The 25,444-nt window shown below is 47.4% G+C and overlaps 1 protein-coding gene across 1 annotated transcript in view; it reads right to left on the reverse strand.

The window, feature by feature from the left end:
• Nucleotides 1-504: 504 nt before the first annotated feature.
• PKD1L2 (polycystin 1 like 2) overlaps nt 505-25,444 on the reverse strand; it is an 88,036-nt gene continuing 63,096 nt past the window's right edge. Inside the window, 14 exon segments of the mRNA XM_021705319.1 lie at nt 505-615; nt 2,000-2,131; nt 2,672-2,773; nt 4,297-4,507; nt 8,094-8,254; nt 10,554-10,681; nt 12,233-12,366; nt 13,906-14,233; nt 15,305-15,340; nt 15,343-15,489; nt 16,939-17,076; nt 19,799-19,895; nt 21,114-21,318; nt 21,745-21,973. Coding sequence (XP_021560994.1) covers nt 505-615; nt 2,000-2,131; nt 2,672-2,773; nt 4,297-4,507; nt 8,094-8,254; nt 10,554-10,681; nt 12,233-12,366; nt 13,906-14,233; nt 15,305-15,340; nt 15,343-15,489; nt 16,939-17,076; nt 19,799-19,895; nt 21,114-21,318; nt 21,745-21,973 — 2,159 coding nt within the window.

The following is a 25,444-nucleotide window of genomic DNA, read 5'->3' on the forward strand; positions in this document are numbered from 1 at the left end:
GATTTTGGGCTTCTATCTTCCAGAATGCAGACCATAAATATCTGTTATTTTAAGCCACCTAGTTTGTGGTACTTTGTTCTGGCAACTGAAGCCAACTTATGACAGCCATTAACATCTCTTGGATACAGTTTGAGAAACCCTGAGCAAGAATCATTCAGAAGCAACCCCTGACCAACCAAGAAGATGAAATAATCCATAGAGATTATTTTCCCCAAACTCCAGACAATATTTGTTTTATTTCTAGAAGGAAATACATTTGAACAAACAGTCTATTACAGTAGTGGCAATTGCACATATCTGTATATATATTTTTTTAGTTTTTCACTTACCAGGCTTGGTGACTTTTCTATGCATACAGGAAAACATACAGAGAGACTGTAGAATCACCAATAAACATAGGTCTGAGGCTCTGGCCTTCCCCCCTCTACAGATGCTTATGTGTGGATGAAGACCTTAACCCTTGGGTGCAGCTGGTACAGCTGGAGGGGACTGGGCCTCTGACCACTACTTGGGCTGCTCACTGCTGTTGCTAGGCTCCTTTTTTTTACATTTAATACCCAGGAAACCGAGTATTTTCATCAGCAACAAATCAACAATCTCTCCTTCCTCCGACAGCTGAAGAGGGAAAAAGAACCTTGTGACGTACATAGAACCATCCTCTTTGGTGGTTTCTCTTTCTTTCTTTTTTTTTTTTTTTTTTTTTTTAAAGATTTTTATTTATTTATTTGAGACAGAGAGAATGAGAGAGAGAGAGCACATGAGAGGGGGGAGGGTCAGAGGGAGAAGCAGGCACCCTGCCGAGCAGGGAACCTGATGCGGGACTCGATCCAGGGACTCCAGGATCATGACCTGAGCCGAAGGCAGTCGCTTAACCAACTGAGCCACCCAGGCGCCCTTCTCTTTCTTTCTAACGGGAAATCATGGTTTTATTGTCCAGTTTGGTCTCTGCCAAAGTCACTTAAGTATTTAGAGTCAATTTTGTGTTGGGAGTCCCCTTCTGGGAATCCCAAAGGTGTATGCTCCCACCTTTATCCCCAGGAGGTTCCTTCTTCCCCTGTGATGAGAATAAAATTCCCTCTACCACCCCCAACAGAGGCTCTTAGGAATTTATGTGCAAAGACCCTCGTGCATTGCTGCTGGGAAAGCGAAACGGTGCAGCCGCTTTGGGAAATTGTTTGCCAGCTTCTCAAAATTTAAGCTAGTTACCATATGACTTGTTGAAATAAATTTCTAGGCCCAAGATGGAGCTGCTCCTGCCTGGCGTGCCATGACAGCAAACCGAAGCTTACAGAACTTTTGTGTCCCTGTAAATGCTTCCCTGCCCAGAATTCAGTATATCAGGTCAGCCAGTCCCCAAACACCAAGCCACCTCTGGGCTCTATACTTATTTTCTTTTCTGTCTCACCCCTAACAAGGTTGACTGTGTGGCCCTAGCCAATCAGATATATATATATTTTTTTCTCTTCCTGTTCTTTATTATTTATCCTGTAAAAGCTTCCTGCCTTCCACCCCATTTGTACTTCTCTGAGTGGAAACTGTCCACTTCATGAAGTGTTAAAGTTTATATCACCTAAGTTATCTGCTTTAATCATTTTTAACAGGTTCTCAGACTCAGCTGTGTATTAAAATCACATGGGAAGATGTCAAAAATACCGGTGTTTGACTCATTCCCCCCAGGGATTTTGTGTTTATTGGTCTCAGTGCTGCAGCAGACGTCCCAAAAGCCCCCACGTGATTCTAATGTACAAGTAGGGCTGAGAATCACTGCGGTCATGAGCGGGAGTGCCACCTTGGGAATCAGGAGACCTGATTCTAGTCTGCCCTTCATTTGCTTGGCATCTTAGGGAAGTAATTTCCTCCTTCTGCTCCTGTTTCCCCTCCCATGAAATGAGGGCTTTGGGCTACAGTGGTCTCTCACATCCCCTTAATGTCTAATGCTGCTCAGTCTCTTCCTAGTTCAAGGTCAGTGACTGTTGAAGAATAGGCCAAAGGGACTCACCTGATCATATTTTTGCTCCTCATTGAAGGCCACCAGGATGACAGAGATAAATAGATTCAGCACCACAAATGTCATGAAAATGATGCAAGACCCAATCAGGAAGGAGCCAAGCACTGGGCTGTAGTCCAGGACCTGTGGGGAAGAAAGCCAGAGTCACCCCCAGGAGTCCTGTGTCCTAGTGGCCACTTCCCCTAGGCACCCTTAGAGGGAAAACTGGTTCCCAGACTAGGCAGAGCCTGGGACCAGGAAGGTCCCCTTCTGCCGGGCAGTGCTCTCAAGAGCTGCTAGGAGAGACCTAGGAGAGAGAGCACCCCCTACTCCCTACTGCCACCATTTCCAAGTATGGTTACCATTCCTGGCTAGGGCCAGGAGCATTCTCTTCTAGAGACCTCCCAGCACAGCCCTCTCCTGAGTAGCCAGTGCCTGTTGTTCTCCCGTAAGCTGGGGTCCCCAGGGCAAGCTATGGGTCCTAGTGTGGGGCTGTCTGCCTAGAGGAAGGGAAACAATTTTATTTGTCCAAAGTTGCCCTGTGCTTACCAAGCCATGGACCCAAGGGGTAACATTCACCCAGGAGGAGGCATTTGAGGAGGGTGCTTTTTCTAATTTTCATAAAGGCTTGGTGTAGATGGCAGTGTCTATGTCCCCCACCCCCACCCCACCACACCCCATTACCTCCTCGTAGTTAAAGATTCCTAGCTGAAGGCTGATCATCGTTTCTGCTGCATCAAAGAGGGTTTTGTAGGAACGGGGTTTCCAACCAAATATTAAGTTTGACTGTTATGGAAAGAGTCCTTGTGAACAGAGAAAGAAACCAAGTGACCTCCCCACCCCACACCTAACGCCTATTGTTTGACAGTGGAGACAGTGTTCTGGGTCAGCCACACCCTTGGCCTGGCTGTACCTACTGTTGGTACCTACAGGGGCTTGCAAGTGGGTGTGTGTACATAGCCAGTTCTGTAAGGGATGCATACGCACTTTTGGGGCTCAGGCACTATTGTGTTCACTCCGATGACTGCTCTAAGATTCAGCGATGAAAATGGGCTCTTTGAGGCCCTAACCTCTTTGCTCCGGGGGAGTTGGGTTGGATAACAACAGGCTTCTGCCTGGATAGGGCCTTACCGCCCCTCCCCCCCCACCATAGTTCCTCCTCACCACAGCACCCTTCCCCCCAAAGATTTCCACTGTTGTGTCAGGGAGGCCCAGCACTCCCTTGGCTCTGAGTTGGTGACTTCTGGTCCCAGAGGACACTGCAGTATCCCTGCAGCTCCTGCACTGCAGATGGAGGACTGAATCCATGTGAATTGAGGAGTCAGGTGGAGAATTTTTTATAAAATCAGACTCCAGCTTTTTAGCATATACCCTCCATCACTGCATCAACCCACCTCACCCCATTTCTCAGGGTGAGAGAGGAAGATGGAGTAGGGTCAGAGAGTAGGGAGTCAGGGTTGAGGTGATAGGGACAGGAAAAGGATGAGGAATGTGGAGAGGGTTAGAGAGGGAGTGGGACTAGCATAAGAGGGAGCACTAGGTGCTATGGAGGTCAAAGATGATGGAATATGAGACTGGCTGGGGCCAAGGCAAGAACTGGGAGGGGGGTTGGGGTAGAGAGTGGGTCAGGATTGGGTGAAAGGTCACAGAGGAGCGGGAGCCATGGTATTATGGGGAATGTGGACTTGGAGAGGATGGGGGCATATTTAGATGGAGATCAAAATTTGGCAGAGGGTCTTTGTTTCCCACATTCATTGATAATAAAAGAGTTGATAATGCAATATTTTTTTCATTCACAAAAGAGATGTGATTGCCAAAAAGCTCTCAGTGTCAAGGGACGAATGAAATGATTTTTGGCCCTATTAAGTTCATGCCTCATGTGTAAGGCATTGAGCAGTGACATAGTCTACAGTTGTATCTGTCCTCACTTCCCCTTCTCTGCCCAATTCATCTCCACATCCCCCAACACAGAGGGAATGTTCTGTGCATGTCTGAGCAGTTGGGATCTTAGGAGAACTGGCACATCCAGGCAGGGTCTAGATACAGAAAGGAATCCTTTATTGGAGGTAGTCAGCCCTTTCTGTCTTAGAGACTATACTCCCTCACTCTTACCCAACTGAGGTCTCCAGCCTTTGCCATTTGGGGTGGCCAGTTTATGAGCTCCCAGCTAAAAAGCCCTGGACTCAGAAGCTCCACCATCTCCCTCAGGTACCAAAGTCTTCTTACCCTAACCCTCAACCCCCCACCACTGAGAAGCCTGTGCTTCCAAGGAGACCAGCCCTGAAGGTTTCACTGAAGGAGCCACTCACCGCAATGGAGTAAGCCAGAAGCATGATAAGGATGACGATGATAAAGCCTGATATGTCCCCCCAAGCACGGCATAGGGCTGAAGTGATCATATTCATTTTGGGGTTCAACCTGAGCAGATGCCAAAGCTTCACTGTGGACAGCAATACCAGGAAGGCAATGATGTAGCCAACGGCAGCATCAGCTGCTGCTGTCTCACTGAAACTGATACCCCTGTGGGACCAAAAGGGGAGACTGGGTCTCAGAGACTATGAGAAGCTCAGCCAGAGCTCATTTGGGCTCAGTTCAGCCCAGGATGCAGGATTAGATTTATTATGATCTCAGAGGCCATCACTTCCCACAATAGGTCTGGGAGATAGAACTGGTCCAATCTCCCCAGCTAGGTAATGATGAGCTGGTGATGATGGTGATGGTGGTGATGATGGTTATGATATGGATGACGATAGTGATGATGGAGGTGATGGTGGTGGTGATGATGGTGATAATGATAGGGCTGATGGTGGTGGTGGTAAGAATGATGGTGAAGATGACGCCTATGATAGGGATGATGATGTTGATGGTAGTCATGGGACCATTTCCTAGCATTTTTGGTTAATGGCTGCAGAGCTATGGAAATACTCCCAGTGTCAAGAAGATGGAAGTGAGGGAATTCTGTGAGCCTCCCCTCCTGGTTCGGGTTCCCTAGATGCCACATTCTCTCTCACACTTGTCTTGAGTGTATGTCTGCACTGCCCTTGCATTTGAAGGAAGGATGGAAGTATCATTCACTTTCTGTGCTAAGTAAGGACCTAATGAACCTCAACTGCATTATCTCAACTGATCTTCAAGACCACTGGATGAGGTAAGTATTGCTGTCTGTGTTTTACAGATAAGGACGAAGAGTTGGCACAAGGTCATAGACTAGTGACCTAACTAGTGGTGAAAGAATGAGAGTTGGAATCCAGGCATGTCTGATTCCAAAGTCTGGGTCCTTCCTGCCCTCCCACCCTGCCCTTCATTCCCTTCACTTTCTGTATTTGCACTTTTAATTCAGTCTTAATATTGGTGTATTGTTAAAATGACATAGAACTAAGGGTCCCTGAGCAGCTCAGTCGGCTAAGCGTCCCACTCTTGATCTCAGCTCAGGTCTTGATCTCAGCTCAGGTCTTGACCTCAGGGTTGTGTGTTCAAGCCCCATGTTGGGCTCTAAGCTGAGCATGGAGCCTACGTAAAAAAAAAAAAAAAGAAAAAAGTAAAATGGACTAGGCCTACATCTGGTGACATAGATGGAGAAGAGGTTATTGTTAAAGGATTTCCTTTTTCCCTTGGTGCCTGTGGTTCTTGGCCACACCACTTCGAAGAATGAAGAGGTAGACCAGACAAAGAGTGGTGGGCAGCAAAGCAAAGTTTATTAAGCAATAGTAAAGTGATAATACAAAGCTCCTGAAGAGGGAGGGGACCTGAGAGGCTTGCCACTGGAGTTCCTAAGTCTAGGGGTCTTTATGGGCTTGTTGTCGGCTGTTTTAATCTGATGAACCCTCCATGTTCCTGTCATCCAATCAGGTTTTTGTCATCCATCAGTGGGAAAGGGTGGAGGGCTCCTTCCAGGGTGGTGTAAAATCCTTTTAAGGGTGGTTTCCTCTTAGGGTGGGGCCCCTTGTCCCTGCCTGCCTTTCTTCCAACTATCCTTCATCATTATGGAACAAAATTACATGATCTCAAGTTTGTAAAAGCATTTAATATACATTTATAATGCCTGAATGAAAGCTACCCTTCTACCTAATCTCCTGCCTTCCAGAATCTTCCTTCCCTTTGAGCAGACTGGGGCTGCTGTTATGGATGGCTGCTTCTTCCTTTGGCTTCTGCAGTACCTTTTTCCTGCCTCTTTTAAAATACCTAACCCTCTCTCATGCCATTTAGAGCTCAGTGAAGGTTTGTGAGCTAAATGAACCAGCCTAGGGAATAGGTTAGGAATGGAGAGTTCAAATTACAGGCCCTGCATTTCCATTTATTTCCAAATTCTCTGACCTTGGACAGACATCCTTCCTGAGCCTCAATCTCCTTATCTGTAAAAAAAAAAAGGGGGGGGGGATGTTCATAATTCTGTCTTTCAGAAATTTGGGGAAGATTAAAGTAGATGAAATAGTGCTTTTAAAGTGGTGTTTTTGTAACAGTGTACAGCATCCAACAATAAATAAATATTATCCATATCAATAAAATTAGTGGATGAGTCAAGAAACACAATGGTTTGAAGTAAGGATTGCGATCCTAGAGACACACAAGCTAGGTTTTTGGGGTTTTTAAAAAAAATTTTTTTAAGATTTTAAGTAATCTCTACACCCAACATAGGGCTCAAACTCATGATCTTGAGATTAAGAGTCGCATGTTCTACTGACTGAGCCAGCCAGGTACCCCTTAAGGATTTTATTTTAGGTAATCTCTACACCCAACATGAGGCTTGAATTTACAATCCCAAGATCAAGCGTCGCATGTTGTACTGACTGAGCCCCTCACATAAGCTAGGTTTAAACTACTTCGCCACCTTTTAGCTCTGTGGCTTGGGGAAGTTACCTCTGTGAGCTTTAATTTCTTTCTTTTCTTTTTTTTTTAAAGATTGTATATATGTATGTATGTATTTATTTGTCAGAGAGAGAGAACAAGCAGGGAGAGCAGCAGGCAGAGGGAGAAGCAGGCTCCTTATTGAGCAAGGAGCCAGATGTGGGACTCGATCCCAGGACCCCAGGATCATGACCTGAGCCGAAAGCAGATGCTTAGCTGACTGAGCCACCCAAGCATCCTTTCAATTTCTTTATTTGTAAAATGGAATATTGTTAATGTAAGCAGAAAGAGTTAGGAGTCCCCAGAAACAGAAAGACCTAGCTTTCTTGACATAGGAAGTCATTTTAGGCCCCTGGCCATCCTGTGAATGAATGTAAGAATAAAACAGCCATTATCAGGCCAGGATATAGTCTGATCATATCAGGGACAATCTGTGCTAAAACAAAGCCAAGATTGACCTGATGTACGTTCTTGAGTTCTCTTTGCAGGATCTAAACCCCCTTGAGTACTCAGATACCAGACCAACTAAAGCCAGGGAAATGATAATGCTGACCTTTGCCAGCCCTAGTGACTTCAACCTGGACTCAGTTACCCTTAGATGATTTCTGCCCCAATACCATGCTGTATTCCCCATTGTGCATGCAAGCCCTTTCGAATATGTATTCACCCTTACCTTAAAACTTTCCCAATTTTGTGGTTTGGGGAGACACTGCTTTGGGAAAGATCCTCGGTGTTCTCCTTTACTTGTTGCAAGTAAAATTCTTCCTTTTCCTATTCTTTTGGCTTGGTCGTGTCTTTTGGCTCGACACCCACCAAGAGGCAAACCCTCGTCCGGGTAGTAACAACGTCTACCACCGTGGGTTCTTGCAAGCATCTGGTGGGCTAGTGCATTTGGTCTAGCAGAGTGGACACTTTATGTAAACAGTAGCAGATGTAGGCAGACTGGTGTGCTACTACATCTTTGGGGCAGAGACCTTCACAGGGTGTCACATGGTCTTATGTTTTGGTAAGATTTGCAAAAGTAAGATATTGTTCTATTTTGTATTAAAGAGCCCTCTCAACTGCAGATGTGTCAGGCCCCAAACCTGAGTCTAAGTGGTAGCTATAGTTATGTTTTTAAAAAGAGTGACCCTGATGATCTGAGGGTCAACAAGATTTCAAACCACCCCCCAGGGGGGTCTCCCCCCCCCGACCCTGGGGCCACAGAGCTGGAGGAAGCAGGTCTAGTGTGGGAGTTGGGGGCCAAGGCAGAACCACTTACTCCTCTCCATGGTTCCGGTAGCGCTGGATTTCACGTTCTGCCAGGATGGCCCTCTTCACAAACATCGCCAGGGCACTCCAGCTGGCCAGGATGATGGTCAGCTCCAAAAGATTCCACTTGCTATGGAAATAGCACCACCTCTGTTTCCTCATGAGCTTGGCCTGGGAAAGGAGCTGGAGCTTCTACCAAATGCTGTAGCCAGAACTGTGCCTCCCTACCCCTTCCACCATGGCTCTCCAAACCCCCCCAAGATGACTCTCCAGCAGGGGCCTACTGTATCCTGGACAGGCTTCTCAATAAAGAAGCCATAGAGTGCCTGGGGCCTCTCCCCTGCCTTGTGCACAGACCCCCCCCCCAACCCTGCTTTCATTACCAACTTGGGCTGCAGAATTTGGGGGCTACATAAGAGTAAATACAGCATCTAACAAGAAAAACATTTAATTATCTCTGATGCAAAAAATTGGGGAATGGGAAAGAACCCCCCACCCTTTCATAGAGCATTTACTTTAGAAAACTTGTAATTGTGAAATCTCTCTCTGCCCCTTTGAGACATATATAAATTTTTTTGAAAGTTAAACTAGCCTCAGGAATGTTTTTCTAAAGGACCTGGGAGGTTTCTCTTTGAAGTGTGAACACAAAGGAAGGAAGGTTGTGCCCTTCACTCCCAGTTTCCCTGGGAGGGTAAGAGCCAAATGGTAGGCCCCTGGCTCGAGGTTGCAAAATTACCTCCTAGTGTGAACATGTACATTTATTTTTCCTTTTGATAAAGGCAGTTAGCAAACACAAGTGGCCACTCCAATTACCGGGTGAATTTAGGATGGACTAGTGGGACAGATGATTCCATAAATCCTCTTGAGGATTAATTACTGTTTATCTTAAGGATGAATATAAAATGGGTCCTATCTGACCGGCAATGCAAGGGTGAGACTCCTTTCTGTCTTTGGAATCTCTTAGTGGATTGCCTGGGATGTTCATCACAGTATCATGCTTATTCAATAAGAAAAGTTGTTTTCTTAGGGGGAAGTGGGGAGTTATTGTTCAACAGGTACAGTTTCCGCTTTGTAAGAGGAAAAAAAATCTGGAGATGGATGGTAGTGATGGTTGCACGTCGATGTGAATGTACGTAACGCCACTGAGCTGTACATTTAAAGATGTTTAAGGTGGTAAATTTTATGCTATATATATTTATCTACCACAATTAAAAATGAGTAATTTTGTTAAAGTAGTTTTTTTTTCCTACCTTTGTGGAGAAGTTTTCTAGATTGGCAGGAGACTTTGTTTTTAATCCTCTTTCCCTATCGGGTGTCACATGTCGTCGAAAGGAATTACGCTGTGCAAGTTCTAGGCCTCCCTCCTGTTTTTCCCTCCCACTAAAGAGAATCTTCCTACCGTTCTGTTCTATTTCCCTCCTCCTCCCTACTCTTACGGAGAATGGGTTTGTGTTTGGCTGCTAAGAGGCTCAAGTTTGCTTCCATTATAAAGGGATGGAGATGGCAGAAGATTTTAAGAACTGCTTAAGTGGCATTTTGAGAAAGATGTAAGGGCTCTGGAGAGAAGCTTTGTGTGGCAGCTGCAGGCAGAGGGTGAGGGCAATCCAGAGGGGAGGAGTGAGCTGGGGGTGGGTGGTGGATGGGCCTCCTTTGATGTTCTTAAGGTTGCTATTTGATGACTGTTCCCTGTTGGGTTTGCAATGGTGATGCTCAGAGGCCCCGTGGGATCGAGGTTTATGAGTCTGAGGTGCGACAGAGGGGTTGAGTGTCGAGTTCAGGGGTCAGACTCTCTGGATTCAGTTTTGGCCTTGGAAAAATTCCTTAATGTCTCTGGGCTTCAGCTTCCTACTCTGTGAAGTGGAGCCAATAGAAACTTTCTCCTGGTATTAAAGGAGAAAATCCACTCAAGGTTCTTCACACAATGTCTGACACGTGGTAAACAATCAAAGTATCATCCTTACTTCAAAGTGGTTGTTGTGGCTGTTGAGCCGGGGGATGGGGAGGCCCTTTCAAGATGTCTGATTTGCATTTTTGGCGGGGCAGGGGCGGGGGTATGTACCAAGCTTCAAATGAGTTCCCAGCTTCCTCAAACCACCGTCATTATCAACATCGGCACCTTCGTTTTGCAGCATGGTGCTATTTAAAGGTGGCAGAGGGGATTTTTTCCTAATTCCCAGGGACCACAGGTGAACTGCCAGCTACCTTTGGCGTTTTTGGAAGGTCTCAGTTCCTCTCCCTTCCCCACTCAGGAAGGACCACCCTCTGAGTCTCAGTTCCTGAGAGGTGCTGAAAGCTGGTCCCTGATCTGGGTCAGCTCTCAGGACTGCAGAAGGACCAAAAGGGTGCTATGGCAAACAGGTTAGCAGAACACTCCCCTCTTCTTTCTTGAGGCTTCACTCTGGGGAATGTGTGTGAGAGGGAACAGGCACACTGCTGCTTCCATCCCATGGAGCCGTAGTCTACACCTCACCTGCAAAATCATGTAGTAGAGGAGGAACAGGAGGTAGATGGCTTCTGCTGCTAGCACGAAGGGGTGCCAGCCGTCAGTGAAGGGGTACAGGCGCAGGCTCTGCAGGCTCATATGTGCAAAGAAGGTTCCTGGGAAGCAAAACATGTTCTGCTCACTCCTGGTCACCCACCCGCTCAGAGCCACCACTTCTGACTGGAAGTCATCAGTGGCATGATGAAAGCTCAGGCATTCTGAGGGCTGGCCAGGGCAGAAGAGAAGATAAAGGTCCTTTAGACCCACAGACCCAAGGGACTGGACACATAGTGGATGTCAAAGATAATGGACATATTAGAGGGGATGCAGGAAGCTGCTCTGAAAGAGCCACTCCCTATCCTCTGCATCTGGTGTCAGCCATTTGTGCCCTCAGTCACCTCCAGCCAAAGCACACAACTCACTGAACATTCATTTACTCCAGGCTGGCTCACTTAAAGCTGGTTCACCTAAAGAGAGTTCACTGAAGATCAATTCATCTATTGACCAGTATGCCTAAAATTCAGCCTTCTTTTGAATCATCTTTCGTCCATTTATGTGTCTTGTTTTTGGGGGGAGTATTGTAATGATATTTTAGTAATGATTTAAAAAAGTTTGATAAGGCTATCGCCTCTGAATACAAAGCCAACCCCGAAAATGTCAGAATGGAGAGACACAAACAACCTGAGTCCTTGCCAATATCAGTGGACTGCTTGAACCAACCAGACCTGAAACCCAATCCTCATTTCTCATTTGTAGAAACACATAATCTAATTAAATGTGTTTGGGGACAGGCTGTTTAATTGGTACCTAAGAATCACAAAGGTGGCAAAAAGAAGTAGGAGAACACAAGGATACAAATACCCCCCCACACACAAAAGGATTTAAAAGAAGCACTTGACAGTGGCCAGTGATCATGAAAGTTGAAGGCCTTTTACTTTTCTTTCTACTATTATGAAATTTAAAAACTACAGGCATGTATTAGCTCTATTAAAAATGTAATTTGATACTAAAAATGGCTTAATTTTGAAAGGAGAGGTGGTTGAATTTTAGGAAAATTCGTTATTAGCTGATGAAGCTTTGGGTCAGTGTTTTCAATAGATTTTGATAGTGTTAAAAGAGGTGGAAGGTGGGAAATGGGGAAAAAGAAATGGAACAGAACACAAAATATCAGAGTATATTGCATGTAGTGAAGGAATATATTTTTGAAGCTTTTGTCTCAGTTATGTATCTTTGTGTGTGTGTGTGTGTGTTGGAAAATAATGTAAAATGTACTTTGTCCTGTAGGTTGAGGTACAAGTTGTAAAATGTTGTTTTAGCTGAAATTATCTGTAACCAGGTCATCCCCTCCCCAACCTGCCTTCCCCAGAGCAGGAAGCTCAAGGTGATGAGCTGCCTTCAGACTCCAACTGGGTTCCCTCAGGGTATCTTGGGAGACAGGCCAGAGAGAAGTGGAGGCACCTAGGAATAAAGCTGGAGCAGCCCTGGAACCTGGCCTTTGGGTGCCCAGGGAGAACCAAGACCCACCCCCGAATCTCCCAAACAACCATTGGCCCCAGAACTCTGGCCCTGGGGCAGCGAGACCCAGCCTGGTCAGGAGGCCTGGCCCAGAGGGAGGGGAGTCTGTCTTCCAGAACATTCTAGACGGGGTCACAGGCAAGCCTGCCCACCCAGGGCGCTAGCCTCCAGGGTCAGAGTGATGATGCAGAACAGGTTGACCTTGGCGTTGTAAACAGTGAACTCCACAAAAACGGCTCTGGTCAGTCTGTCCAGCCAGGTGTTGTCAAAGAGATACTGGAGAATTCTGTAGGAAGAGGGCTAATTAGGGACATCTCCAACTACAGTGGCTCCCTGCCCTCTATGCCCAGGGCCATAGGGCCTTGGGGCTGCTCCTGGGAGTGATCACAGTTTCCCACCAATGGTGCAGTGTCTTGGCACCCATGCTCTCCTGGATGTTAGAGAAGAGGTCATCAAAGTGTGGTCCCCATTCTGCCAGCATCCACATCATCTGGAAACTCAGTAGAAATGCAGATTCTCAGTCCCCACCCCAGATCTCTCGAAACAAACTCCTCTGGGGGATCTGTGTTTGAGGGATCTGTGTTCTGATGAGCCTTCCAGGGGATTGTGCCGCTTTTTAAAGTTTAAGGACCACCATGTGAGAGGAACCGCGTAGAAAATCACGGGCTTAAGCAGGCAGCAATAGCAGCAGTAGAGACCTCTCTTGGGTTGGCAGTTCACATGAAACCAGTTCCTGGAGGTCTGCCCACTGGTGTTGTGGAAAGAGCATGTGCTGGAGGGACCAGGGTTCAAATCCTGACTGCCTCATGGCAAGCTGATAACCTCTCCAGGACTCAGTCTCCTCATCTACAATAGTGTTAACACCAGTGCTTCGGGAACATTGTGAAGAGAAAATGCAATAGCATGTCGTGTGTGTGTGTGTGTGTGTGTGTGTAATAGTGACAGCTGTTTTACTGGCAGCAATAGTAATGGGCCTATTTTAAAATACGCCCTGTGCCCACTGGCTCTGTGTCCTGCCTGGTGTATAGAAGAGAGAATATCAGTTGTTGCAAGTGGCAGGAAAACCCCTCTTATGCTGAAATTGACTATTCCTGTCCTGTCCTTAACGCTAAGGGACCCCTGCCAGTTGTTCTCCTTGGGGGTTTGTTACCTGTGTTCCTAGAGAAGACTGAGGTGCACATGGGTTCACTAACTTGCCTGGGGCCACAGAGCTAACAGGAGCAGTGCCAGGGTTTCACACGTAGGGCTCTCTAACTCTAGAGTGTGCTGGGAGAGGCGGTCTGCATGGGCTCTGGATGTCCATGCACAATCATGTTGGGTATTCCAGGAATGCAAGTTCCTGGCTGGGCTTTGCCCAAGCCATTTCTTAAGGCTATGTTTGTAGTGAGCAACCTCGAGGGATAAGGTGACATCCTTCAGACAAAGAGCACGCTTGCTTCTATCACTATAGGAACAGTGAATGCTCCATACTCAGTGCTCTTCCTTGGTACTGTAACTCACTGCACATAAAAACATGATTCTTCGCTAAGGATAAGAGCCTTAACCAATTCCCACCTGCCTGATGGTGGATGGCTTTGTGTGGTAGAGTTCCCCATCACTATACTGGCTCTTGCAGAGGCCACCAGACTCAGCCCATCAGGCTGAGAGTGCTGGAGAGGGACTCTGAGATTGCAGTTTCCAGGGGCCTGGAAATACAATCTGAATACTTCTGAGTCCCCCAGTCCCTCCCTACAATGACATGAATGAGCTTTGCTGCCCCTGTTAATCAGACCTAGAGTCTAGCAAATGGCTTTCCTTGGCCACACACGAGTCAAGTGAGTCTTACCTTGATGCACTTTTGCGATCAGTCCCCAAAGGGACCACATAACCTCCTCCCCGGTACACAGTGAGTTTGCCCCAGATGGGATACTCTCGGCATTGGCTCTGGCTCTGGTACTGCCAAGCCTGGGAAAAGCCACTGCTGTTATTGGGTATGGAGGCATTCCAGCCTTCCCCATAGTCTGACAGGTCTTCAATATCCAGGGAATATGGTGCATGGCATTCATCAAGAGAAGCCTGCAACTGTGGGACAAGAGGGCAAGAGCTTTCCAGGACCCTCACTTGGCGAATCTGGGCACTGCCAGCCAGCTTAGAGTTCCCATCAGTGATAAAGCCTGGAGATGAAAAACAGGTGGGTCAGCCTAGCCATCAAAATCGTCTTAGTGCATCCTGGCTTGGATGCTAATGTGAACTTCAATGTACCCATTGTAGAAACAGTCAAGAGTAAGTAGTTCATGGTCAACCAAAGGCTACATTCATCACCATCTTCTTACCTTAGGTGTTTTCTACTTCCTGCATAACTTCTCTTGAGGAATGGTACCCCCACCACCTAGTCATCAACTTGGAGACACTTTGTACCCTTTCTCTCAATGCCCACATCCTAATGGTCAGCAAGGCTCATCAACTCTACCTCTTCAGTGTTATCTGCACCCATGCCCATCTCTCCATCACTCCTGCTTCTCATCCCTGCATCAGCCCCATCATTTCTCCCCAGCATCCTAACTACTCTCTATTCCAACTTCCACAGGATTCTGCAATGATCCTTCTTTTTTTTTTTTTTAAAGATTTTTTAATTATTTATTCATGAGAGATAGAGAGAGAGAGGCAGAGGGAGAAGCAGGCTTCCCACGGAGCAGGGAGCCCGATGCGGGACTCGATCCCAGGACCCTGGAATCATGACCTGAGCCGAAGGCAGACGCTTAACCATCTGAGCCACCCAGGCGCCCAATGATCCTTCTTAAATGCAAATTTGATTATGTTACTCCCTCAGAGAAACTGTCAATGCTTTCGCAATATGAACTTCTGAGACCCTTCATGATCTGGTCCCTATTTCTCTCTCCTGCTTTGCTTCTTACTCAACTTATACCTTACACTGCAGCCACACTCAATGCTTTGTAATTCCAGGAACAGCAGTGCTGTGGTGTTTCAGGCTTGCCTTTTCTAGCGTTGTCCCTTTTGCCTGGTATACTGTTTCTGCCTAGCCGATTCATGTTCGGTTATCTCTCAGTTAGAAGTCCTCCACTCTGCATCAGAGGAGGGTTAAGGCCCTTCTCTTGTGCATACACAACCTTCTGAGGGTCTCTCCTTCAAAGCATATGGCTGATGGTGACAGTGACCCACTCCTGTTCCTAGAAAGGAGTCTGCACAGGGGAGCTGACACACGTCCTGGGGTGAAGGGAGAGTACCTGGGTAATGACTGTACAGGTTGCTCATGAGGGTGGGTTGGCCCACATGAAGAATTCCTTGAAGCTTAACACAGCTGAAAAGCCTTGGGTGAAGCTGTGCTCAAGGTGTCTGTTGAAGTGGTAGGTGCTGGGGTCCCTCTGCCCATAGGCAACCAGCAGCAGCATCCACAGGAAGCCCAGGTATGCTGAAAACGGAGGCACAGCCTCTGGTCAGGCATAGTCCCCCACCTCCCACCAAGTCCAAGGCAGGAAGTGGAATGGCATATAGCTCAGAATAGTCGACGTCTTGTAGACCAGCTACTTGCCCCCCCTAGTGACAGTGGAACCAATCCTTAGACAGTGGGGAGGAGTAAAGTCCACAGATCATGAGCTTCCTGCCTGGGTTCAAATCCTGGCTCTGCCACTTCCTATCCATGTGCCCTTTACAAGTGACTTAACCCCTCTGCTTTACTCTCATCTGTGAAATGGGGATAATAATTTTATTTCACAGGGTTGTAATGAGGGAGTCAACAAATTAATATTTATTAGCACTTAAAAATAGTGCCTGCCCAGAATTCATGCTATATAAACGTTTCTTTAAAAGAATCTTCTAAAAATGGGGCTCTGCCATGTTGCAACGCTGAGGACAAGGCAATGAAAATGACAGTTGTGTCCCCTGCCCTCGTGGAGCTCACCTGTGGACAAGTGAGTGTGATGTAAGGGACCCTTACATACAAAGATTTAGTTTAGGATGCCAGCCATTAGAATGTGGGGGATGCAGAGCCTTACCCAGAATCTCTGGGTCCAGGGCCTGGGAATATGCACCTCAGCAACCCCTCCCTGGGATGAATTGGGGCTCTGCCCACACCTCTGGGCTCTCTTCATTCTGCAACATGCTGCTACTCCTCTGCAAGCTCCCCTGCTCTCTGCATTTGTCTGGCTGTATGTGCTGCAGGGTCCATGTCCTCCCCGAGAGCAGCCCTCACCAGTGACCTGTGCGTGACAACCCAGGAGTGTGTACTACATGCCCCCACAGAGGTCCCCAGCAGGATTGAGCTCCAGTTCCCACACGGAACCCACTCATCACACCTTTCACCTCCCTTCTCTTCTCTACCAGTGTTTCCCAGGATCACCTCCCAAACCAACTACTTGTACCCCAATCTGCTTATGGGGGAACACAGACTAAGATACACAGTGATGTTTGAAAGCTCCTGGTCAGCAGGCTTGGGCAGTCTTTCTGAAGACAGTCTTTGGACTGAGAATTAAAGAATAAGGAATTAGCCAGAAGAAAAATGGGGAGGAGGGGAGGCACATTCCAAGCAGATTAGATTAGCCTGGGCAAAGGCCTGGGGTCCAGAGAGGGCAAGGAGTCCCAGGAGCAGCAGAACATGGTGTGACCAGAGCTCAGGGCATAGGGGGCTACAAGAGGCGACTCAGGGTGGGCGGAGCCACAGTAGGAAGTATGGATTTTATCAAGGGCCATGTGGGGCCATCGAGGGATTTTAAGTGTAGGGGAGAAGCTGGGGTGAGTTGGTATTTAGGAAAACAGGCCCAAAGGCAGCATGGGTCTGTCAAAGATTGCACCATTGTCTGTTCAGGTCTGTGCTGACAAGCAGTGAGTGGGGAGGCTGCTGTGGGTGACCTTGGTTGCCTACCCAAGATTTCTCTGATGAAGGCAAATGCCTTCTGTTCCTTGAGATGGGTGGTTTTCATCTTCTCGATGTCAGTGGCCAAAGGCGGCTGGTAAATGTCCTTTCTGCTGCATCTTTGTACTCAAAACAAGGCAGAAGGGCCTGTGAAAGCAAGGACATGAGGACAGTCCCCCAAAGGGCAATGGACCCGGCCTCTACTTTTGCAGCCAGAAGCCTCCTCCCTCACCAGGAACAACAGGATCCACCACTCCTCTTCCTCAGGAGCCATTTCCCAATGCTGCCATCCACGCCTCTGCCCCTGCCATCCCTGTGCTCAGAATTCTGTCATACTGAAAGCACAACGCCCTCCCTTCATATGCTCCTGGACCCTAAGACGGATCCCAGTGTTCCCATAACTGTAACAGATGGAAGAAGGGGGGTCACTAATATTTCAAATTTCTGTCATGTCTAAGTATATCTTTTTCAAGCCACTTTATTGAGCTATAATTTTCATAAATTTTCCCATTGGAAGTTTACAATTCAATGATTTTAATACATTTATAGAGTTGTGCAACCATCACCACAACCGTTTTAGAACATTCTCATCAGCCCAGAAAGTTCCCTCACATCCCCGTGAAGTTAGTCCCCACTCCCAGTCTGTCCCACCCCCAGCCTCATTAATCTGCTTTCTGTCTCTATAGATTTTTTTCTGGATATTACATATAAATGGAATCCTACAGTGCATCGTTTCTTGTGTCTGGTTTTTTTTCGCTTAGCATAATGGTTTGGAGTCCATCCATGTTGTTGTGTAATTAGTATTTAGTTTCTTTTTTGGTATGGATACACTCCTGTTTGTTTATGCATTCACATCTAGATTGTTACTAGTGTTGGCTATTAGGAATAATGCTGCTATGAACATTTACATATAGGTGTTTGTATAGACATATATGTTCATTTCTTTTGGGTAGATTCCTAGGAGCGGCCATTTGGCTATTTCAAATGAACCTGCTCTGAACATGTATATACAAGTTCTTGCATGGAAATAAGTCTTCAAGTCTCTGGGATAAATGCCCAAGAATGCAATTGCTGCAGCATATGGTGAATCCATTTTTAGTTTTGAAAGGAACTGCCAAACTTGTCCAGAGTGACTGCAACACTTTACATTCCCACCAGCAGTGTGTGAATGCTCTAGTTTCTCGGCATCCTTGTCAGCATTTGGTATTATCACTACTTTTAACTTTAGCCATTCTGATAGGTGGGTATTGTCCAAACTGTCTTTTGAATCCATGCCTTTCTTACCACCCTCACTGCCAGGACACGTCACCTCTTGTCTGGACCATTCCAATAGTCTTTTCCCCACTTGTACTTTTGACCCAATACTTCTGGTTTCCTAAGAGCAGCCATAGTAATCTTTCTCAAATCACAAGATAGATCACGCCTCTCTCCTATGTAGCACTCCAGAACTCCAGCACTGACCTGGGTGCTACCAAAGCTCTGCTCCCCACCCACCTCTCGGCTCTCATTTTGAACCATTCTTCCCCTAATTCCCCATGCTTGGGCCACACTGTCAGTAATCACTGTAAAATGACAAGCTCTGTCCCACCTCAGGGCCTTTTCAAGGGCCCAGTGTGCATTCCCTCCCTTCGCCAGGCTCCAGGAGCCAATGTAGGTACTACCTCAGCAGACAGGCCTGCACTCTCCCCTTCTCTCCCCAGGTTCTCCTCACATCTCACGCTAGCATTGTTTACTTGTTTAATGTGTCTCCCCCTGTGGGCTGTGCTTTTCAAGGGCAACCGTTCCATCCACTGCTGCATTGCATTGCCGGGGGTGAGAGCAGGGATTGGCTTCAAATGGTCAAGAGGGAACCTTTGAGGATGACGAGTTAAGAGGATGGTTGCACAACTCTAGAAATTTACTAAAATCAATGAATTACACACTCACAATGAGTGGATTTTATGTAAATCATGTTCCTAAGTCATCGAACAGTCAACTGCCTGTTCGATGTACTCCCTGAGTGGCTGCCAAAAGAATGACTGAATGAATATTTAATTGTCCTGGAAGCTGGTGTCTCTTTGGACAAAAATTACTCTTTTGTCTTGGGAAGATTTTAATGGATCTGCAAAGCCAAAACAAAAACAAACCCAAATCCTATCCTAGAGTGGAAGAATACAGGCCCATGAGAAGGAAACCACACTATATAATAATGTTAGTACAATAATATAGGTATGCCTTTTGTTTATTTGCTCCCGTTTTATTTTCCCCAAACATCAAAATCTCTGCAGAGACTATTAGAGTGTTGATTCTGTTCTGTTTACGTGTTTGTTTTTGTGATTATCTTATTGTAGGCATTCTCGGGAGTTTAGTTTGAGAAGTGAGAAATCAGGTTGGGGGGGGCAGGGGGCTGCTAGTGGCCTCGTCCAGCAGGGGTCAGCATGGCTCTGTTTTAATAAAACTTCGTTTACGAAAACAAGCAGTGGGCTAGATTTGGCCTCATGGCTGTGGTTTGCAGACCCTTGTCCTGGAACCCACCTGCAAGCATGTTCTGTTTTGGTTTTCATTCTAAAGACCAGGGCCCCGAGTCTAGGAGGAGAAAGTTGCTTGCTTGGGATTTCACAGAGAATGATGGCCAGGCAGAGTGTGGCCCCCAAGCGGCCTCTTCTGGCCAAGCGGTCGTGCTTGGGTGCCAGAGGGAAAGGCTGGGGTAGAGAAGGAATAAGGTTTCTCAAGAGACAGTGAAGGAGTCATTTGGTTTTGGATGGTTTGGAGGTGCTTTCCCAATCAGGGGTGAAGGAATGATGGGGCAAGAAGGTCAGCAGCTGGGCTCTGTAGGGCTGTCTCAGCTTCATTGGTTTCCAGGCCCCTGCCTCCACCTATGCACGGTTACCTGGGCCAGACAGATGTCCTGGGAGGGAGGCCACAAGCTCCTCCTCATCCTCCACTCTCTTCAAGACCAGTGCAAAGAAGGCAGCAAAGCCCAGCACCTAGAAAACACCCACTGTGAACCCCAGGCCTGGGTTGGAAACTATCAACTCCTGGGATCTGAGAGGGGTCAGGATCAAGGCCACATCTGGGTCCTGGGCACAGAAGCCATGCTCCGAGGAAGTCAGGTGGGAACCAGGCCATCCTGTGCCAAGAGGGGACGTGGCTGTGCAGGCAGAGGGCCAGGGCACCTGGCCACCAAGGAGAGACTGCGAATCCTGAGCTCACCCTGCTTCTCACACCAGAGCTTTCCCACCTGCGCTCCCCTGCCGGTAGCGCTCCCTCTTATCTCTTATACTACCTCAAGTGCTGAATTACATCTCCCTCCTTCCTCCGTCCCTCCCCCTTTCTTCCTGTATTAAGTAATTCATTCCATCCATGCCTTCATCTCTGCACCTGAGCTTGTGCTTCGTAGGATTCTGTGCTTTGGTTGGGAACAAAATGGCTCACAACTCCATTCTTACTATTCTCAGACTAGACTGGAGGAGATGTCGGGAGTTGTTTAAACCTTCTGATAAAGGCTATTCAGGGCAGAACTGGGGACTATCAGGTAAAATGGGGGTTAGGGATTTGGAGAGTCTCATAGGCATAAAGATTCACTGTAAATGTCCCTTCCTTTCTGCAGCAACCCCCCCCCCCACCCCAAGACACACATATATTCCTACCACCTGACTCCTTCCAGGGGGAGCCGTGGCTCCAAACTCCAGGCTGGGGCTCAGTATTTCTCCAACTCTGACAGTAACTTTACATTTCAGAAATAGGAATGCATCTTCCAAATGATGCACAGATTTAAGGACTTGGTGTTTTGTTTTGTTTTGTTTTCTGAAGGTAAAGTTCCTATAAATTGCTGGCCTATCTCACAATTAAAAGGATTTTTAGAATTGAGGAAATATGGTATTATTCATATTTATACATGTGACCTAGGGCAAGATGTTTGTGACCTTACCTTCCTAACCTCAGGTTGTCATTTATAGAATGGAGGCGAGGACCCTTCTGAGGGTCACTGATGCTGACTTGCCACATCGTGGTAAGCCATTCGGCCTGGCCTAGAGTCTCTGTCCCAGAACTTGGATTATTACAGAGATTATGTTCATTGTAATTCCCCATCTGGCACCGGCCCCACCTGGTTTGTAATCAATAGATAAAGGAATGGCTGAGCCTAAGGACAGGGCAGCTGGCAGGATGGAAAGTGTGGGCAGAGGGGTCCAGGGCAGCCTGACCTTCAGGGGCTGGGTGACAAACACGCTCTCCATGAAGGAGACAGCCACAGAGATGAGCCACTTGAGGGAGCTGGCCCGCCCATAGTGCAGGCCGTAGAGCATGGTGAAGAAGGCTGCCACGCCGCTGGTGGCTGCCACCAGGAGCCAGCCCACCAGGACGCACCACCAGGGCAGGCCACGAGGATGCTTGCTCGCCGTCGAGAAGCTGAAATGCAGGGTGGGTGTGATCAGAGTGGCACCTGCCAGGTCAAGTTCAAATCCCACTTCACCCTTACCAGCTGCGTGACTGTGGCCAAACTCCTTGACCTCTCAGACCCTGTATCTCGTACCCATCTCAAAGGGCTATTCTGTATTCTATCTGGCATCTCATACCCACCTCTTTATCTGGTACCCACCTCAAAGGGCACATTTAATGACTTGGTTGGTTGTTTGTTTTTTTTCTGAAGGGAAAGTTCCTGTAAATTGCTGGCCTATCTCACAAAATGATCTTTAGAATTGAGGAAATATGGTATTATTCATATTATACATGTGATCTGGGTGAACATCCTTCCAAGGTGGCCTGGGATACACTCTCTCTGCAGGCCCCCCACTGGGGGCAGGTGCCCACTAAGCACCCAGGGGAGAGGATTACCTGGTGTACCCTGGGGGTGGGGTGCCCAGCTGTCCCTCCAGGCAGCCCTTCAGCATCTGCAGCTGGCTGAGGGCCCGGGCGTGGCTCTGGCTCTGGGGGAAGCCACGGGGCCCCACCAGCTGAAGCTCTTGCTCCATGTGTTCCAGCTGAAGGTAGAGACACTGCTTGTAGGCATTGTCCTTCTGAGGGTCACTTGGGCCCACCTCTGGCATAAGGCATTGCATTTGTTGTGGAGGACAAGGGACAGAGAGCATCAGCTGGTGCGGAATGACAGAGCAGACTGCCTGCTGTAAAAACAGTGTTAGTAACAGCTTTCTTGCATCGAGCACTTACTATGTATCTTGCCATGAGAGATCTAGGCTCAGAAAGATGGGGAAAGGTACCAGGCTCCAATGGCCAGTTAGAATTCATATGTTCCTCTTTAACCTTTTATCAAGGGCACTCTCAAAATTTCCTTACACATCGACAGAAGAGAACAGAATAAATACCTATCACCTGCTGCGGCAAGCGCCAACCTTTTGCCAATCTTGTTTAGTCTCTGTCCCCTCCCCCCACTTTCTTCTTTTTCTGGAATACCTTAAAGCAAATCCTAGACATGGTATCATCTCATCAGCAAATATTATTTTAAAGATTTTTATTATTTACGTGTTAGAAAGAGAGAGAACACAAGCAGGGGGAGCAGCAGCAGAGGGAGAAGCAGATTCCCTGGTGAACAGGGAGCCCAATGTGGGGCTTGATCCCAGGGATCATGACCTGAGCCAAAGGCAAACGCTTAACCTTCTGAGCCACCCAGGCGTCCCAGCAAATATTTTAATATACACAAGATTTGCCTGGTGCCAAAGATAGTGTTAGCCTTAATCTTTTGTTTTCAACTTATTTTTATTATGAAAAATGTTAAACTTACAAAAGTAGAGTAATGAGATGAACCTGCACACACCCACTACTCAAAGTTACCAACTCGTGGCCAGTCGTGTTTCCCTGGTACCCAGCCTGCTCTCTCCACGTGGATGATTTTGCAGCAAATTCCAAGGCCCAGGTCATGTCACTAAATATTTCAATTTTTATATGTTTCTACAGAAGATAGGGACTCTTTTTAAAAATAAAACCATAATGTCATTATCAACCTTTAAAATGAGTAATGATAATCCCTTAATAGCATGAAATACCCAGTGAGGGGTCAAGTTTTCCCCCGATTATCTCATAAGTGTTTTCCTACAATTGGTTTGTTCAAATTTCGGCTTCCTAAAAAGTTTTAAAACAAAGGGTTTTTTTTTGTTTTAAATTACTCACTGCAAGGAAAAAACCAAACCTGAACATTTCCACTATTCCCCATGTGTTCTAGGGGAAGCTTGGGCTTGGCCTCTCCAGGCAGAACCAGGCCTGGGTCTCTGGCCCTGAGCTGAGAGGCTGGCGCCCCGGGACACCTCCCAGAGCAGTAAGGGCCCAGGTTGATTGGATCAGTGTTTGTCTTTGCAAGAGGAACAGGAAGCCAGATACGGGAGATGGCAGGAGAGAGCACTCCCCGACCCATGGCCCCTCCGCAGTCACCAGTGAGAAGTGAATGAGTGGGAAGGTCACCAGCAATGTGGAGAAGGGTGCCGCTGGGCTCGGGCTCGATGACGGTGAAAGGTCTGGGACAACATCAACTCTGCCCGCCTCTGACTCAGGCCTCCTCCCTCACCCTCCTTGCTGAAGCCACAGCTGCAGGTTCTAACATCAACAGCCTTCATGTTGCAACCCCTCTGGCAGTGTTACTGGAAGATTCCATCACTCCCAATCAATTGTAACACCATTTACTGAATACCTGCTTTGTATCAGGCTGAGTCTAAGGTTTCGTGTGTCTTATGACCTCATTCAGTCCTCGGAATGAGTCAAGAGGCAAAGTGGATCAATACTCCCATTTTACAGGGGAGGAAGCTAAGTCATAGGTTGAGCAACTTGTCCAAAGTTGCACAGCTACTCTTGCAGCTGGGAGAGCCCCAGGGCCTGGCTGACTCGAGAGTTCATGTCCTAAGGCCTCTGCTATGAACACCAAAGCCCCCAAACTCAAGGCCAGGTGTCCATTGTAGGCATCAGCAGAGCTCCTGCAGGACGGCCTTCATGGCCTTCATGGCCAGCCCAAGCCCAACTCTCTGGGACAAATCGTCCAGGGTGGCTGGAGCATGGGGGTCAAGGTGGGGCTGACCACAGGGTCAGCGTGAGCCCGGCCAATAAGGATGTGGGATCTTGTCTTGAGGGCACTGACTCTCAACATTCAGTGTGCTTGAAAGTCACCTGAGTGACTGTTTAAAACTGCAGATTCCGGCCTCAGCCCCAGAAATGTAATTCACTATATCAGAGGTGCGGCCAAGAGTTTACAAATTCAAATTCCCCATTCTGTAGACCCCATGTCTGTATTCTAAACAAGGTTCAGGCAGTGATCAGCCTGGTGTCTTAAAAATGGCAGCGTTCTTAACCCACAGCAGCCAGTATGACAACCACTGGCCCCATTAATGGATTGAAATTAAGATGAGAAATGCAGTTTTTCAATCACACCAGCCACATTTCAAGTGCTCAGTAGCTACACGGGGCCAGTGGCTGTCATACTGGATGGCACAGAGAGAGAACATTTCCAGCACTGTGGGCAGTTCTATTGGACAGCCTGGTCTGAACACTGGTGGCATTGATGTGGGTGGAAAATGGACAGGAGAGGGGCAGGAGTGGAGTCAGAGAGACTAGTCCAAGCCAGAATAATGTGTCATACATAGAACTCAACAAAAATGAAATAATGTTACTAAATTCTAGCTGAATACTATTTCAAAAAGCTCCGAGTTTGAGACCTGCTATCCCTCTGCCAAACAGAACAAGTGTTAAAAGACTGTTAAAGACATACTAGTACCAAACTGAGATTTGCTCCTAGAAGGCCTGGAAGAGAATGGAGGAGCGACTTTTTCACTCTGCAACTCAGTGTTCTTTAATGTTTTTTACTGTCCTGTCCATCATCTTATGTCCTGCCCCTCATATTTGGAAGTGGATCTGGTTTGACTTTGCATCCCCCAATGCCTTGCAGAAAAGGAAACTGAGGCACAGAGAACTGAAGTAACCTGTCCAAGGTCACACAGCCCATTAATGACAGAGCCAGTACCCAGAGTTACCAGGCTGGCCAATGCTCTTCTTACCATATACGAAAGAACAGCATGCCTTTTTGCTTTGTGCTTTCCATAATGATGATCTATGCTGACATCATTCCACGCATGTTTGTTGCGTGCTTTCTATGTGTTGCATGGGCACAGGCACTAGGGAAGCGGTGGAGACAGGACAGTCAGATGGCTCTGAACTCACAGAGCTCACGGTCCAGCAAGGTTGGCTGCAGACTTGAAACGGCTCTTCACACAAGTCATGATTTGACAGTAGGCAGTGTAAAAGCAATGCAAGAGATGCCTGGGGGCTGAAGAGTATGTGGCTGGAGACCCTGTTGTGGCCTGGGGGGTGGGGTTGCTCCCCCGAGGAAGGAGTGCTTAAAACAAGACTAAAGCCTGATTAGGAATTAGCTAAGAGAGGAGAGGAGAAAGAACATTCTAGATGAAAGGACAAGACATGGGAATGTCTTTAGTGGGAAGGCAGCTTGGTGTTGTGAAGAGAGCGGGTTGCCGGCGTGCAGAGAGAGGGAGGTGATGGCAAGTGGTTGCAGTGGAGGTCAGTGAGGGACACCCTGTAGGAC

Source organism: Neomonachus schauinslandi, chromosome 16, assembly GCF_002201575.2.
Source record: "Neomonachus schauinslandi chromosome 16, ASM220157v2, whole genome shotgun sequence".
Lineage (NCBI taxonomy): Eukaryota > Metazoa > Chordata > Mammalia > Carnivora > Phocidae > Neomonachus > Neomonachus schauinslandi.